Here is a 14458-nt window from a genome sequence, read left to right as displayed (position 1 = left end):
TGAATTTCCCTTTACTTAGGGCTAAAGTAAGCCATTTTATCCAAGAACTTCAGATCTCTCCTTCCCAAGCACAATGACTGAGAAATACATGGGACCAGCTTCCTGCTGCCCTGAACTTTGGGCATCTCTTTAACTAAAAGTAAAGGTAAACACAACATGCAGCATCTAAAGATAAAAGGCACTTCTGTCATACTAATTTAAGTAGCCAGTTATGATTAAAAGTGGGTAAAAAAGACAACAAAATCAAGAACTAAATGAGGAAATTGCAGAATCCATCTTCCATTCTCCTCAGTGTCTGAACTGAAGTGGGACCTGTCAGTATCACACCTCTGCCATCATAGTGTACTCAAGCCCTGAACTCAGACTTTGACCACAGGCCAGCCTGCTTTGACCTGCATGGATGCAGGGCTCCCACTGGTGCCAGCTGGGCTGTGCTGGAAAGGGACAGGAGCACAGACAGCAGACCCACATTTTGTAACAGCCTGACAAAGCCTGAACTCCCAGGCTGAGGCCAGACTACACTCACACATAACACAGAAACAGGTACCTGGTAGCAGGTGCCTGAAGACACGGCACAAGTGCAGGTGGGGTCATAAAAGGTTTCAAACCAACACATTTGGAAGTGCATTTTCTTCAGAAGTGCCTTTTGTACCTACCATCTTCCTGAACATTGAAATGCTCTGTTGGGCTCACAGAGACGACATTGACGTGGGATTTCAGGAGCTGGAAAATCTCGTTCAGTTGTTCCCTGTTACTGTCACAGTCCACGAAGATCTCAAACTCAGAATTTCGTCTCTTGGACTTCCGTGACTCAATGTGTACCAGATTTACATGCTTCTCCTGTTTAGTAAGAAGCAATGTTCTCAAAGAGATAGGCTAAAAACAATTGACTAAAAGTTAAAATAGTTTTTCAAATTAATATTCTACTGCCATGAACCATTCACCACCTCTATGATGCTATTTTAGTTAATTGGATCTCTTGATAGCAATTTGCTTATTGGAGGGGGGGAAAGGTTTGATTTTCTACTCGGAAGAAAATGAAAGTAAACCTGTGTTCTTTCAGTTCTATTTACATTCAGGAAGCACATAAAGACACAGTCAGGAGGTTTAAATTCATAGACCTTTTTCTTTCATCCTTCCCATTGGAAGCTGATTAGCAAAATTCACCAAAATGCCAATCAAGTCACCATATAATTATCTCACAAGCAAGCAAGGGAGTTAAAAACAGTAGTTTTCAGGACATTAGTTTCACTTTTCTTTAATCTGAAGAATTATTTAATCATGTGTTTTATAATAGGAACATTGAGAAAACCCCAGGATAAAGCACACAGAGCCACACACCAGAGCACAGTGACACTGCACATATTCCTCATACAACACCTGCCCAGCAGCTGTGCAATTGCAGCTCCTCTGCCACCTTCAGTCTGGCTGGGCAGTGTGGCAAGGGCACTGCACTCCACACAGTACAGATCAACACCCCAAGTGTCTACCTGCCATCAGCAGGGGCTTCAGACCAGTTCTTATTCCCAGCAAAACCACTGAGTGCCGATCCTCTTGTCATTAAGGGAAAAGACAAACCTCTCTCAGTGTATAGTCAGTGCAGATAAGAGTTTTAGCTAGCCATCATCTAATTTCTGAGGCATACATTTGCCTTTGTGGGTAATTTTGGGTGCCATCCTCAATAAATAGATGTATTCAATTCCAGTGTGTTCCAAAACTACCCTTGCAATTTAAAAATGCAGAGCTGCTGTGATGATTAAAAGATGATAACATACATACCTGAAAGAGTTTTAATGCTTTTACAAGTCTGCCAACTTCATTCTTCAAGGAAAAAATTATGGCTGTTCTTCCTCTTTCAGATGCATGGTCTTCATTCTCTTTGTTATCTTCAATCATCATGTAAGCTGACTTATTTAACTAGATGCAAACAAACAAAAAAATTTGTTTGAATGGGTAGAAGTGCAAAAAGTGTAAGGGTGTCTTGGGTAATGCTGTGCTTTGATCAACCACAAAAGGAAAATTATTAATTCAATTATTACACAATAATAAGAATAAAGTTAGTCACAGACAGAATTTGTGAGAGACTGAAATACCAAGATAGCTTTTTTTTTAGTTGAATGATTTTATGGACATCTTTATCGATTCCCTAGGATGCAGAAAATATTTTCAATGTATAGTTTATAATTAGCATTGCTACTGGGAGGAAGGGGAGCAATAAGATGTCAGCAGAAATAGTAGATTGAACAAAACACTTGTTAGCAAGTTCAGTGAACACTGGCAAAGAGAATAATCCAAATCCCACAGGACATAGGTAGGAAAAGATGAATCAGGATTCAGTAGATCAGAACTGAAAAAATCACTCTCTTGTTACATAACTGTAAAACATTGTTTTCATAGGGCAAGGAGACAAGCCTAAGGAGGTAAAATGTTTTGCTGACCAGAATCTGTTGGCTACAGAGAAAGTCCCTCTCTGATCAACCACAGCCAAGCTGCTCCATCTGCCATGTCCCCTAATTCGTGTGTCAAACCCTTGGCACAATCACCCGAATCACACACTAAAAATTCAGACACCCCATGTAGCGAGCGTGGGTCTCCAGGATGGTTTGGATGGATGAGAGATCTCTGAAGTCAGGTCTTGGAAGATGTGGTTTATTAAAAGGGGGAAAGGCCCTGCTTGGAGTTGCCAGGCGCAACTCATGGCAGGCCCAGGGAGAGAGGGAGAGGGAGAGAGAGGGAGCGAGGGTTCCAGGTGAGGGTCCCAGGGGAAGGTCCAAGAGAGCGTCTGGTCCCTGGGCACACCTTATCAGGGGGCTTCAAGGTGGGCTGGAACAGGACTTGGGCCAATGGGGTCACAGATACCTGATACTTCAGGGGAGGGTCACAGGTGTGGGGTGAACCATACATTGGGGGTGAGACAGAGCATTCCATGTGACCTTTGGACCTATCTGCAGGTAAAGGGCATTGTTTAATCAGAAAGGGGGATTGCTTTCAACCTGGCTATACTATTGTTTTCTAGTTATTCAGTAGTCAAGGTTTGTTATTTCAAATCTAGTTCTCATCTCAATGTCTGTATTTTCCAAATCTTTTGCCAGGCAATCATATTTATAAGGTTTTCCTATTTCATCTTCCCCAGCAACCCCACAGTGTCAGACTGTGTGGTTTTGTACCTCACTACTGATCAAACTCCTGACTGTGTGGAAATCAGCAGCTATCACAGATCATACTCTTACCTACATGTAGCCAGGCCATAAATAGAGATAATAGCGAAACTGTAAAGAATGGGGAAAATCTGAATTAAAGAAAAAATGCCAGGCTTATGAGCAGGAACTGTCCTTCATATGTCTTCAAATTTTGCGAAAAAGTAAGAATAAAAGGAGAGGTTTCTGAATGAGTCAGTGAGAAAGAGGAGAGAAACAAAGAAGCCACATTATTGCTATTTGGAATTATTTTTTGATCTGACACAGCTTTAAAGATATCACTATCTTGAGACATTTTCAGAAATTAAAAGAGCAAAACAAAAATGCAATCAAAATGCACCAGTTCCTTTGATTCCCTTATACAGTCTCTCCAGCTTTAATGATGTAATGAAAATATTTGGATTTCTGACTGTGTTCCCACTTCTAACGAGGCGCCACAATATGATGAGCCTGGACAACAGTGTCAGGCCATCACACTGTTTCTGATCCACCAAAGTCAATGAACTCCATCAGCCTGAGTCCAGACATCAAATTTTCTGCTGGAAGTGTGCGGCAAGCCCAGTCAGGGTTCAGCTGAGCAGCCTGCAGGTTTCCAGCTCACTTCAGTGTCAGATCACCAGTACATGAGCCAGGAGCAGGCACTGAGCAAAGGCACTTCAAGCAGAAAATAAAAAGCTACGAACACCACAATCACATACAGGTCATGGGTTGTTTTCTCAAGTGCAGAGAGCCATTTGTGTGAGCCAAATCCTGTTCAGATGGTGCTGTTGTAGGAGAAGCAAAGAAGTCTCCACTACAAGTAGAGTTAGGAAGTGGTCTTTGAAGGCAATAAATGTGGGGCTGGTATATAGAAGAGGCTGATATGCAGCATGTTGGCTTGACTCCACATCTAGGATCATTGACTTCAGCCTGGATCAGCCTTTATGACATTTGGAACAGTTGCATGCAATGTTACGAGGTGCACAGCTGGGACAGACTACCTGCACCAAAAACTAATGCTCTTCTTTTGTGTTTTGCTGCTGCAGCTTCCACTGTGTCTGGGATCAGGTGGCAACATCTGTGAAGTTATATGTTTAAGAGATCAATGAAGAAAATCAACAGAACATAGAATGTTCTTATATCAAGAAATTACCTCTAACTTAGAAATTACAAGTTGGACGAGAGAAATTGAGATGCTTACAATGCCAAATGCACACCATATACATATTTAACCCTACACCAAAACTAATCTTTTGCCTTAATTAAAAAGTATACTGAAGACAATATTGCAGCAACCATTTGGGTGCAAGGCAACAGGAGAAAATGGTAATGCAGAAGCAATTCCTCTCCTCCTGTGGCTGCACTTCACTTATATTTTATTCTCTATCAGTAACTCAGCAACTCATCTCTAATAAAATCTGAAACTTTTCCTTTGCATGGTATCACATTTGGGCTTTTTGGATGGTGAAGGGGGAGTTAATATTGCATTGATGCTTTTTATTAATGTTGCAAATCACTAACTGATCTTCCACCAGCCTGACTGGGTCTTGATGAAAATACACAAGGATATTCTAAGACCTTGATTTATATAGATAATTAGGTGCTGTCCAGTTAAAGATTGCACTTTTTGGGACCCATAGCAATTATCTTCCCTTTCTCCCTCTCCCCAAAGGATGTTCACAGAGAGAAAGATATAGGAGGGTGCATATTTGCCTAAAAAAAACCAAACACATTTCATTTCATAAATTGAAGATGAAAAATTATTTTCAAAATGTTTTATATTGATTGACATTAATAATGATTAATAAAAAATGCCAATGCGCATTTTATATTCTCTTCCCTTTAAGTAGCTGCTTACTTTGTCACTGTCCTTTTGACACACTTCTAGGGAAGGGCGAAGACACGATGTTAGGAGTGACCACAACTAGATATCACATTACATTTTCCAGCTACACCCAAGTTCTTCCTAAGGTTTAGCTCTCAGACACCAAACCAAAAGCTGTGCTGAACAGCTTATTTGGCTTCCAACTATCTGAGGTATACAGCAAAGCAATAATTTTGTGAAACTTTACTGTCAGCATTCTTGTCTTCACAAGGAATTTTACAGACTTTATCAACTGCACAGTATCAGTAACTGCAGCCAGTGCTGCTTTTATCTGATCTCCGATGCACTAAGCATCTTCCCACTATAATGTGGAATATTATAAATAAAAGGAGTGAGTTTTATAAATAAAGCCAGAAGTGAGTTCTTCTGGGCTGTATCACACCCTCTGACTCCTAAGCAATCATACACCAAAAGTTGCTTTTGTTCTACCTTAATTTCATATGCTCGCATTTACAGTTTGAGATTTTTCCCCTTTTATCCAGAAACAGCAGCTCCATCCCAATGCCAGCGGCACTGAACGCTGCCACCGACGCCAGAGGAGCCGCACGCCAGGTCTCTCCAATTACTGTTCTCCAGGTAACCGGGGCCAGAAACTCCCGGTTTTCCCAAATCCCCGCTCCGAGAACTGCAACAGCGAAGCGCCCGAGCTGTGACTCCACGAAAGCTGCGTTTACTCCGAAAGCCAGGACCCATCCCGGGGCTGGGTAGCGAGGATCCCATCCCGCACTTCCCGTGCCATCCTGTTCCACTTACCTGTGTCCATCCCGCGCTTCCCGTGCTATCCTGCTCCACTCAGCTGTGTTCATCCCGCACTTCCCGTGCCATCCTGCTCCACTTACCTGTGTCCATCCCGCGCTTCCCGTGCTATCCTGTTCCACTTACCTATGTCCATCCCGCTCCTCCCGTGCCCATCCTGCTCCACTCAGCTGTGTCCATCCCGCACTTCCCGTGCCATCCTGCTCCACTTACCTATGTTCATCCCGCTCCTCCCGTGCCATCCTGCTCCACTTACCTGTGTCCATCCCGTACTTCCCGTGCCATCCTGCTCCACTTACCTGTGTCCATCCCGCACTTCCCGTGCCATCCTGCTCCACTTACCTGTGTCCATCCCGTACTTCCCGTGCCATCCTGCTCCACTCAGCTGTGTCCATCCCGCTCCTCCCGTGCCCATCCTGTTCCACTCAGCTGTGTCCATCCCGCACTTCCCGTGCCATCCTGCTCCACTTACCTATGTTCATCCCGCTCCTCCCGTGCCATCCTGCTCCACTCAGCTGTGTTCATCCCGCTCCTCCCGTGCCATCCTGCTCCACTTACCTGTGTTCATCCCGCACTTCCCGTGCCCATCCTGCTCCACTCAGCTGTGTTCATCCCGCACTTCCCGTGCCATCCTGTTCCACTTACCTGTGTCCATCCCGCACTTCCCGTGCCATCCTGCTCCACTCAGCTGTGTCCATCCCGCTCCTCCCGTGCCCATCCTGCTCCACTTACCTGTGTCCATCCCGTACTTCCCGTGCCATCCTGCTCCACTCAGCTGTGTTCATCCCGCTCCTCCCGTGCCATCCTGCTCCACTCAGCTGTGTCCATCCCGCTCCTCCCGTGCCCATCCTGCTCCACTCAGCTGTGTTCATCCCGCTCCTCCCGTGCCCATCCTGCTCCACTCAGCTGTGTTCATCCCGTACTTCCCGTGCCCATCCTGCTCCACTCAGCTGTGTCCATCCCGCTCCTCCCGTGCCCATCCTGCTCCACTCAGCTGTGTTCATCCCGCTCCTCCCGTGCCCATCCTGCTCCACTTACCTGTGTCCATCCCGTACTTCCCGTGCCATCCTGCTCCACTCAGCTGTGTTCATCCCGCTCCTCCCGTGCCCATCCTGTTCCACTCAGCTGTGTTCATCCCGCTCCTCCCGTGCCCATCCTGCTCCACTCAGCTGTGTTCATCCCGCACTTCCCGTGCCATCCTGCTCCACTTACCTGTGTTCATCCCGCTCCTCCCGTGCCCATCCTGCTCCACTCAGCTGTGTTCATCCCGCTCCTCCCGTGCCCATCCTGCTCCACTTACCTGTGTTCATCCCGCTCCTCCCGTGCCCATCCTGTTCCACTCAGCTGTGTTCATCCCGCTCCTCCCGTGCCCATCCTGTTCCACTCAGCTGTGTTCATCCCGCTCCTCCCGTGCCCATCCTGCTCCACTCAGCTGTGTTCATCCCGCTCCTCCCGTGCCCATCCTGCTCCACTCAGCTGTGTTCATCCCGTTTCTCCCGTGCCCACCCCGCTCCTCACCTGCCTGCCGGGGTCCCGCGGGCTCGGCGCCGCCTCCAGGGATGCGCCGCGGCGCGGTGCGGGGTGCATGGCCGGGCAGGCTCAGGGCAGCGCCCGGCCCCGCCGGCTTTATGCAGGGGCGAGAGCCGCCCCTGAGCGAGGGGAGGGCTGCAGGGAGGCGGGGGAGGCGCTGCCCGGCCCAGCTGGGGAAGGGGCGCCTTGGCCCTCTCCACGATGCTCGCTCGGTTTGCAGAGCAGCGATGCTCGGGCGCAGCCACCACCCGCTCCCCGTCACTGCAGCCCGGAAAAGCCCACACAAGAAGAAGCCCTTTGCCTCCTGAGTTACACCTCCTCGGTCACCCGGACAGGGTCACCCAAAAGGGGTCACAGGAGACTTACTTTTTGTGGGTAACTCTAGGGGTTTTGCAGGTAACATAAATTTGCACGCCACGGGGCTGAGGGAGCATTTCCGTGGACGGGGTCCTCCTCCATCGTGTCCACACGGCGCTTCCCATCGCTCACGCACTCCCTGTATATGCTCCCTATGCTGCCTGTGGGATAGGGAAGGCAAACTGCATCAGAAGGGAGAGGTGCTGAGGGCCGGACCTGTAGCAGAGGGGCTCTGAGCAAAGTGGCCTCCAAGGCTACAGGGGACCCGGCAGTGGTGGACACCCCCAAATTCTCAACAGCACATAGTGCAGGCTGTAGTCCCAAAGAGGAACACAGTGGGCTTTAGTGAAGATCTCCTGAATGGAGATCTTCACTAAAAACAACAGTGCATTTCTGCTGTGAAAATAAATTGCAGCGTATTCCTTCTTTTCTCAAAACCTCCTGTGCATACAGGAAGAATAACTACATTTCTATTAGCAGAAAACTACATCTTTTCATATCATTTATGTAGTAATTTATTTTCTGCATATATCTAGATGTGTTTATAGTATAAAAACTCATGTTTTTTTTACTCCAGTCCTCACTGTCTCATCTCAACTTGGCAACGTTAAGATAAGGGGTTTTTGGTCCACAGCAGGAGAAGACAAAATGTTCCCTGGGAACATAATCTATTGGAGATGTTAGGGGTCTCTTAGGGAAGAGAGATTGATAATTTTCTATTTGAGCTGTCCAAAACCAAAGACTCTGATCCTTTTTATGTTTTTTTTGAATGAACCTTTCAAAGAAATGCTCAAAATCAGCAGCAACTAGTTTCACTCAAATATACTCAAGTGTCTGGAAAAATCCCCAGTATCTTTCTCTTCAGTTCCTGAAAAGGTTTTGAGGTTTTCTTCAGCTAGATCCCTTAGACACTGGTGTAACACACGTGGTCAATCATACTGATTCCAATAAAGGGTGACACCTAACCCAGGCAGGCACAGTCACGCTTGCACCAACATCTGCGATGATAATATCAGAGTCTTCCTTCTTCCTAGAAGGACTGAACTTCAAACAATCCTGTTTCTAGCTGGAAACAGTGACTAGCTCAGCCCTTCAGACACAGCACAGGATTGAAAGAACATGGCTGTGAATGATGATATAGATGGAAAAAACCTTTTTTTTTCAGTTTGTTAATGGGACACATTTCATCACCAGATGCTTCAATTTTCCCTGCATAAAGAAAATGTTGTATTTATCAATATATGTCTTATCTCTACAACAGGCATTTCACCTCCTTCCTGAAGAATAAATCTCCCCATCAAATGAGCTGACTCAGAAAGCAAACAGTTTATAGGATCTTTACCCAGACCCCTGAGTGTGTGAGAGCCTGGTGTTAATGACAAATCTTTAAACATGGGCACAGTAAGACACTTATGATTGAATATGACTAACCTGTCAATTTTCCCTAGCTCAAATGAAGCAATAATAATGGGGAACCCATGAGCAGCTTGACTTATAACTGCTGAAACAATGAGAATGAGGTCAGGAATGGCCAAGGAAATTTAACCTAATATGAAATTTATTAGTTATATAACAAGATAACTGGGGTGCCCAGAGTTTTGGGGAGCAGATTAAAGCTGATTCACTGGTTTAGTAAGAACTGCTTGTTCACCACAGCCAATGCCCTGTGGTCTGAAAGGGCAGAACCACAAAGCATGAACAGACTCGATTACAGCCTGTTTCCACTGGGTGCTCACTGGAGCCTGCTCTGCTCCTCTCCACCCAGGGTTTCCAGCTCCTAGGAATCTGTGGATGGCTTTACAGGAGAACTACTTAAAAGGTTTTATCCAAAAGCTGAATCTTCACAGTTCTAGAGCTGAAGGGTTTTGGAAAACCCTCACTCTGTCAGTAGCACAGCTGCTGCTTTCTGTTTTCACACACAGAGAAAAATTTCTGCCTTTTCCCAAAAGCTGGTAGTGTATTCTACCATTTAAGAATGGTGGCGTGGGCCCCTCGCTACAGAAGAGAGCAATATGGCACAGCAGTCAGGTATGGAGACAACATAAACAGGGCAGCAAAATGCATAGGAGCTACCCTGCTCATCCTGGCAGGAGGTGGCATGAGCAAACACTGACCCAGAAAAGGTCTGAAATGTGATCTCGTTGGTCTGCAGGAGCACAAGGCAAAGAGAGGCCAAACGTTTTCAGTGAGATGTCAGAAATCTACACAGACCCTGAGGTGGGAATGAACTGTGAAGGACAGAGACAACTGGGGCATCAAAACCATAGGGAGAGAGTCCTCCCCTTATGCCACAGGAGATAAGTGATTGATTTTTCTCTAAAGCCTGCAGGAGATTTCTCACATATAGCCTCTCATGCAGACAAAGCCCTCCAGACAGATAATCAGCACCTGAGGATGGAGCACAGGTCTGACCCTGCTCAAAAGTGGGTCAAGCTGAACACGTTTTGCAGGACAGGGCTTTGCCATGTGCAGCTGCCACAAAACCTCTCTCACTGGCACAGAGCAACCATGGCACCGTGAAGGCTGCCAGAGTGGCTTTCAGTTACATTTTCCCTCATAATTCCTCGTTAAATGAATTCTCCTCACTCAGATCCAAGTGACAGGGTGGTGTCAGACTGAAGCCCAATGTTTTCTCAGTCCTTTACTCAAATAGCTCCAGAAACATCAAGCATCTCCGGAAGAGACCATGAGTCTATTCCTCCTTCCCATCTGCTAGCTCAGAGGTGATTCTGCTCTAGTTTTCAGAGAGTTTCTGTTTTGTTCTTCCAAGCAGAAACTTGACAGCAGAGTTTGCAATCAAACAGTGGTTCTGCTGCTTGGGGGTACACATTTGTAGATAAATGCTCTGGAGATTTTTAGGCTGAGAAGTATTAAAACCAAGCTGGTTTTCATCACACTTGCAGGCCTTCCCCTCCCTAGAGAGTCACACAGTAAAGGAACCCTTTTTGCTCTCTGAAACACAACAACATAAACCTTCTGCCCTACCTCTCCTCTTCCTCCCACTCTGAGAAAGTTTGCTCTCCATGGGTCAAATATGTAGGGACTCAACTAACCTGGCACATCTTTCCAGACATGGCACAAGTCTCGTATTTACCAACACTCCGAGGAAGCTGGTCTGGGAAGGGAGAATAAAGGTGGAAAAAAGAAAAATCAGTGTAATTCAGGGGTTCTGCTCTGAGGGGAGAGACAGAGTCAGAAGATGAGTTTGTTGAACTGGTCAGGCAAGAACATGGAAAAGCAGGTTGAGAATGTTCTGTAAGGACATTAATCTTCTGCTGAAATATATTATCTACCTGAATGCAGCAAGACTGATGGACAGAATCAATCAGCCCTAAAGTCTTCTCAATCCCATCAAGGTCATCAGTGGGAATTACCTGATCTCCCCATGTGATAGGAGAAAGTGCTCTAATCTCCAATAAGGCAATTTCACAACATCACTTCTGAGGTATAAATCCCCTTGGACTTTATTTGGCCTAGGCATCTGCCTTCCCAAGCAGGACCATTTGTCTGAGGCAAAGGGGCCACTTGACACTTTTCCAGTAAAAGGTATGAAGCGGTAACTCCCTGAACAAAACAGGTTTAATACGATTTAGTACCAAGTCTGCTCTAATCATAATTACTTTCTCCAGAGTACACAACTGAAAATTCTAATCACAGCCCTCTGCCTTTCTGTTAATTAACTGCTGCAGACAAGTTATGCCTTAAGAATTTCATGGCACTTAGACAAGCACAGTGAAAGTTACAGGGAAGAGTGAAGATGAACATCATGCAGGCCTCTGCACAGTTTGTTTTCCAGCACAGGTTTTACATATCTTTCTCATATTCTGATTTAATTTTTTCAATGTCCCTTTATACTGATGCCCAAAAAACAGCTGGTCAGAAAGTCTGGATTGTTTTTTTTCTACTGATTTTTAATATTTATAAAGCTGTTATTGTCACAACACCTAAGGAACAGCATTCACTTACAATCACTTTCTAAACTTCATTCTCTCAACCTTTGACTTCTCTCACCTAAATGAGGTAACCTGTCATTGTGGCATTTACCCAAATTAAAAGGTAAAAAGGAAGAGTAAAAAGGGAGATAAAAATCTCCAAATCCAAAGCTTTTCAAAAAAATGTATGCATCTGAAATCTTGAAGTCTTTCTACAGAGAATTCTTCCATTTCTCCCTTCTTCTACAAACCACAGTTCTCCCAACAAACACTTTCCAGAGCAGTTCACTCAGCCTTTCACCAGCATGCGGCTGTGACAGTGTCACACCCTGAACTCAGAGTAACCTCTGAGAAATGCCTGGATGGCTCAGTCCCTGAGAAGGGCACCACATCCCCATGGGGGTGGTTTAGCAATCAGTTAACGATTCATGCCACTGAATAGTTGTTGATTAATAAAGCATTTAATTCATAACCAGTTAATATGCGACAAAAGGAAAAGGGGGATTTCAATTATGCAAGTATTTAAAACATTTACAAATATCTTTTTCCAATGAAAAGTGCAAGAACCAATGAGGTAAATTACCCTCTCATCATGTCTCAGCCAGCTGTAGTATCAACAGCCTTCAAGCACCCTTATTTTGAAAAGCCAGAGCTGCTGTGTAAACCTACTGAAGCACTGCCAGCCAACAGACCATTCACTGTTTGTATATTTGCTTTGGACTGTTTAAAGAAGCAATATTAGCCCTTTCATCTGAGACAGGAAATAGTTTTCATTTCATAAAAGCTAAATAAAATCACAAGTGACACGAGTTACTTGCTGCTCTGAGCAAATAAGGCGCAGTTTTTCCTGACAACACCTTTGTAAACTCTTTACAAAAGGTTAGTTTAGATGCTGCTGGGACAATGGACAGACCAGGCTCTGATTTGTTTTCTCTAGGGAAAATAATATCACAAAATTAATATCCATCAGCTGCATTTCAAACCAAAGTGTAGTCTGGCTGGGAACCAAAGTCTTGAAAGAGCTCTTTTCTCCAATTACTCTGGAGTTACTGGGTACAGAAGCTTCTACAGAAGTACAGAAGGAACTACAACTTCCTTTTATTTCCTTATCTGTTCAGGGTTGGTCAAGTCATCTCAAGTTAAAGTGGTCCCCCACCAGCCAGCAGAGATTCCATGTGTTACTAGAGAAAACAGGATTTAGTCCAGCCAGAACCATCAACCAGGGATGGGGAAAACCAAGAGGAAAACCTCAACAAACTGATCTACCTGCTGCCTGGAAATTCAGTGCAGTGAAGACGAGGAAATACTGCATGGAGCCTTGCAGATACTGCTCTGCTCAGGCTGGCACTCCAACCCCTGTAGCTCAGGCAGGGCTGAAGGGGAGGCTCCCAGCTGGTTTCACAGCAGGCTGAGCCAGGTCACAACTCTGCACTGCACCAGTCCTGAGCCAGAGCCCTGGCAAGGGTCGGGAGACTGAGAAGCTGCTCAGCGCTGATGGCTCTGGCACCAGGTACAAGGTGCAAAATGCCCAACCTGAAAATGAAAGACAAAGCATCCAAATAGAGAAGAGTGTGCCAGAGCCTAAGGCAACCTCAGCCACCACCACTGAAAACAGCCCCTCATGGCATTCTTCTGATCACTTCTGACCAGGTCCTGATACTTCTCCATCCCTTAAGCAGAAAATACAGTAGAAGTGGACTCCATTCATTGAGGAACTACCTTGGTATCATTATTTCTACTACATTATCATTACAAAATCTCAGGAATTATCCAGTGCTTTCACATCACAGACAAACACAAAGCAAAATAGTCAAATGCATAAATAAGGCTGCTGATCAGAGCAGTCACAAAATGTTTGTTAACCTCAGCCTGTTGGCCTAATTAGTAGAACAGCAGCATGTTGTGTATTCAGAGTGAGGTGGAGAGCGAACAAAGGGAAAAGCTTTGTACTTGTTAATGATATGAGTAAGCAGAGCTCAGAAAGCAATTCAGCAGACTTTGATCCACTCAGAAAAGACAACAAGAGCTCTCCAGGTACTTCTGACACAGCCTTACCACGGGCTTCGGCCAGGAACCAGCCTCTGCCGTATTCACATTCATTTAGGAAGCGTATCCAATATTGGATTCGCTGAATGTAAGAAGCAGGCAGACAGTATGCCATGTGTTTCACACACCCTAAACATAGCCAGGCCAAGGGAAATCAAGAGAAGACTCCAAGGCCCGAACAAGCACAGAAGACACAGGGTTTGCCTGTTGCAGCAGGTTTTTGGTGCGTTTCACCCCTGTGCTGATGATCAGCCTTTCTGAAACAGAGGTGAGGACAGAGTGGGGTTGTTCATTCCTAGCCAGTCTACTGAAGTCCCTCAGGGCTTCACACCAAAGCGAGCTCAGAGGATCGACCGCTCTCTGTTCACAGATTTCAGACACCCCCCATCCACTGAAATCACACAGGAAACAGATGACAGAGGGCAGCCTCTGGTCTAGACACTGGCCATTGACCAGCATGAACAATATAAATTAAATCACAGTCACTTTTTGCTCTAGGGATGAAAAGCAGCAATGTAAACCCATCAATTCACAGCAGCAACTTTAAACACACTGGCAATTGTAAAATGTCCAGCCTCAGTGCTGTGAAACACATCATCATTTCCAAGACTGGCAAAAGCTGTTTATCTTGCTGCGTTCTCATGACAGATTTTTTTTCCTCTCTGAATTTCTTTTATCTTATTAGATTTTAGTTCCCATTATAGTTAAAACAATTTTGTATTGGGGCAAAATTAATTAGTTTGGATCAAAGTAAGGCTCCCTGAAATGTAACACTA

At 45.3% G+C, this 14458-nt stretch overlaps 1 protein-coding gene across 2 annotated transcripts in view; it reads right to left on the bottom strand.

Moving 5' to 3' along the window:
• TPH1 (tryptophan hydroxylase 1) overlaps positions 1-14458 on the bottom strand; it is a 28684-nt gene that overhangs the window by 8735 nt on the left and 5491 nt on the right. Inside the window, exons 1-3 of one of the 2 annotated variants that reach the window (XM_068194039.1) lie at positions 7336-7495; positions 1780-1917; positions 657-840 (exon numbers count right to left, since the gene is read on the bottom strand). In XM_068194039.1, the coding sequence (XP_068050140.1) occupies positions 657-840; positions 1780-1917; positions 7336-7404 (391 nt within the window). In that variant the 5' untranslated portion in view covers positions 7405-7495. Of the gene's footprint in view, positions 1-656; positions 841-1779; positions 1918-7335; positions 7496-14458 lie in introns of those variants that run through there. The other variant, XM_068194040.1, reaches the window with a different exon arrangement.

The sequence above is a fragment of the Anomalospiza imberbis genome, chromosome 6 (genome assembly GCF_031753505.1).
Source record: "Anomalospiza imberbis isolate Cuckoo-Finch-1a 21T00152 chromosome 6, ASM3175350v1, whole genome shotgun sequence".
In the NCBI taxonomy this organism is placed as follows: domain Eukaryota; kingdom Metazoa; phylum Chordata; class Aves; order Passeriformes; family Viduidae; genus Anomalospiza; species Anomalospiza imberbis.
This window is presented reverse-complemented; position numbering and strand designations above follow the sequence as displayed.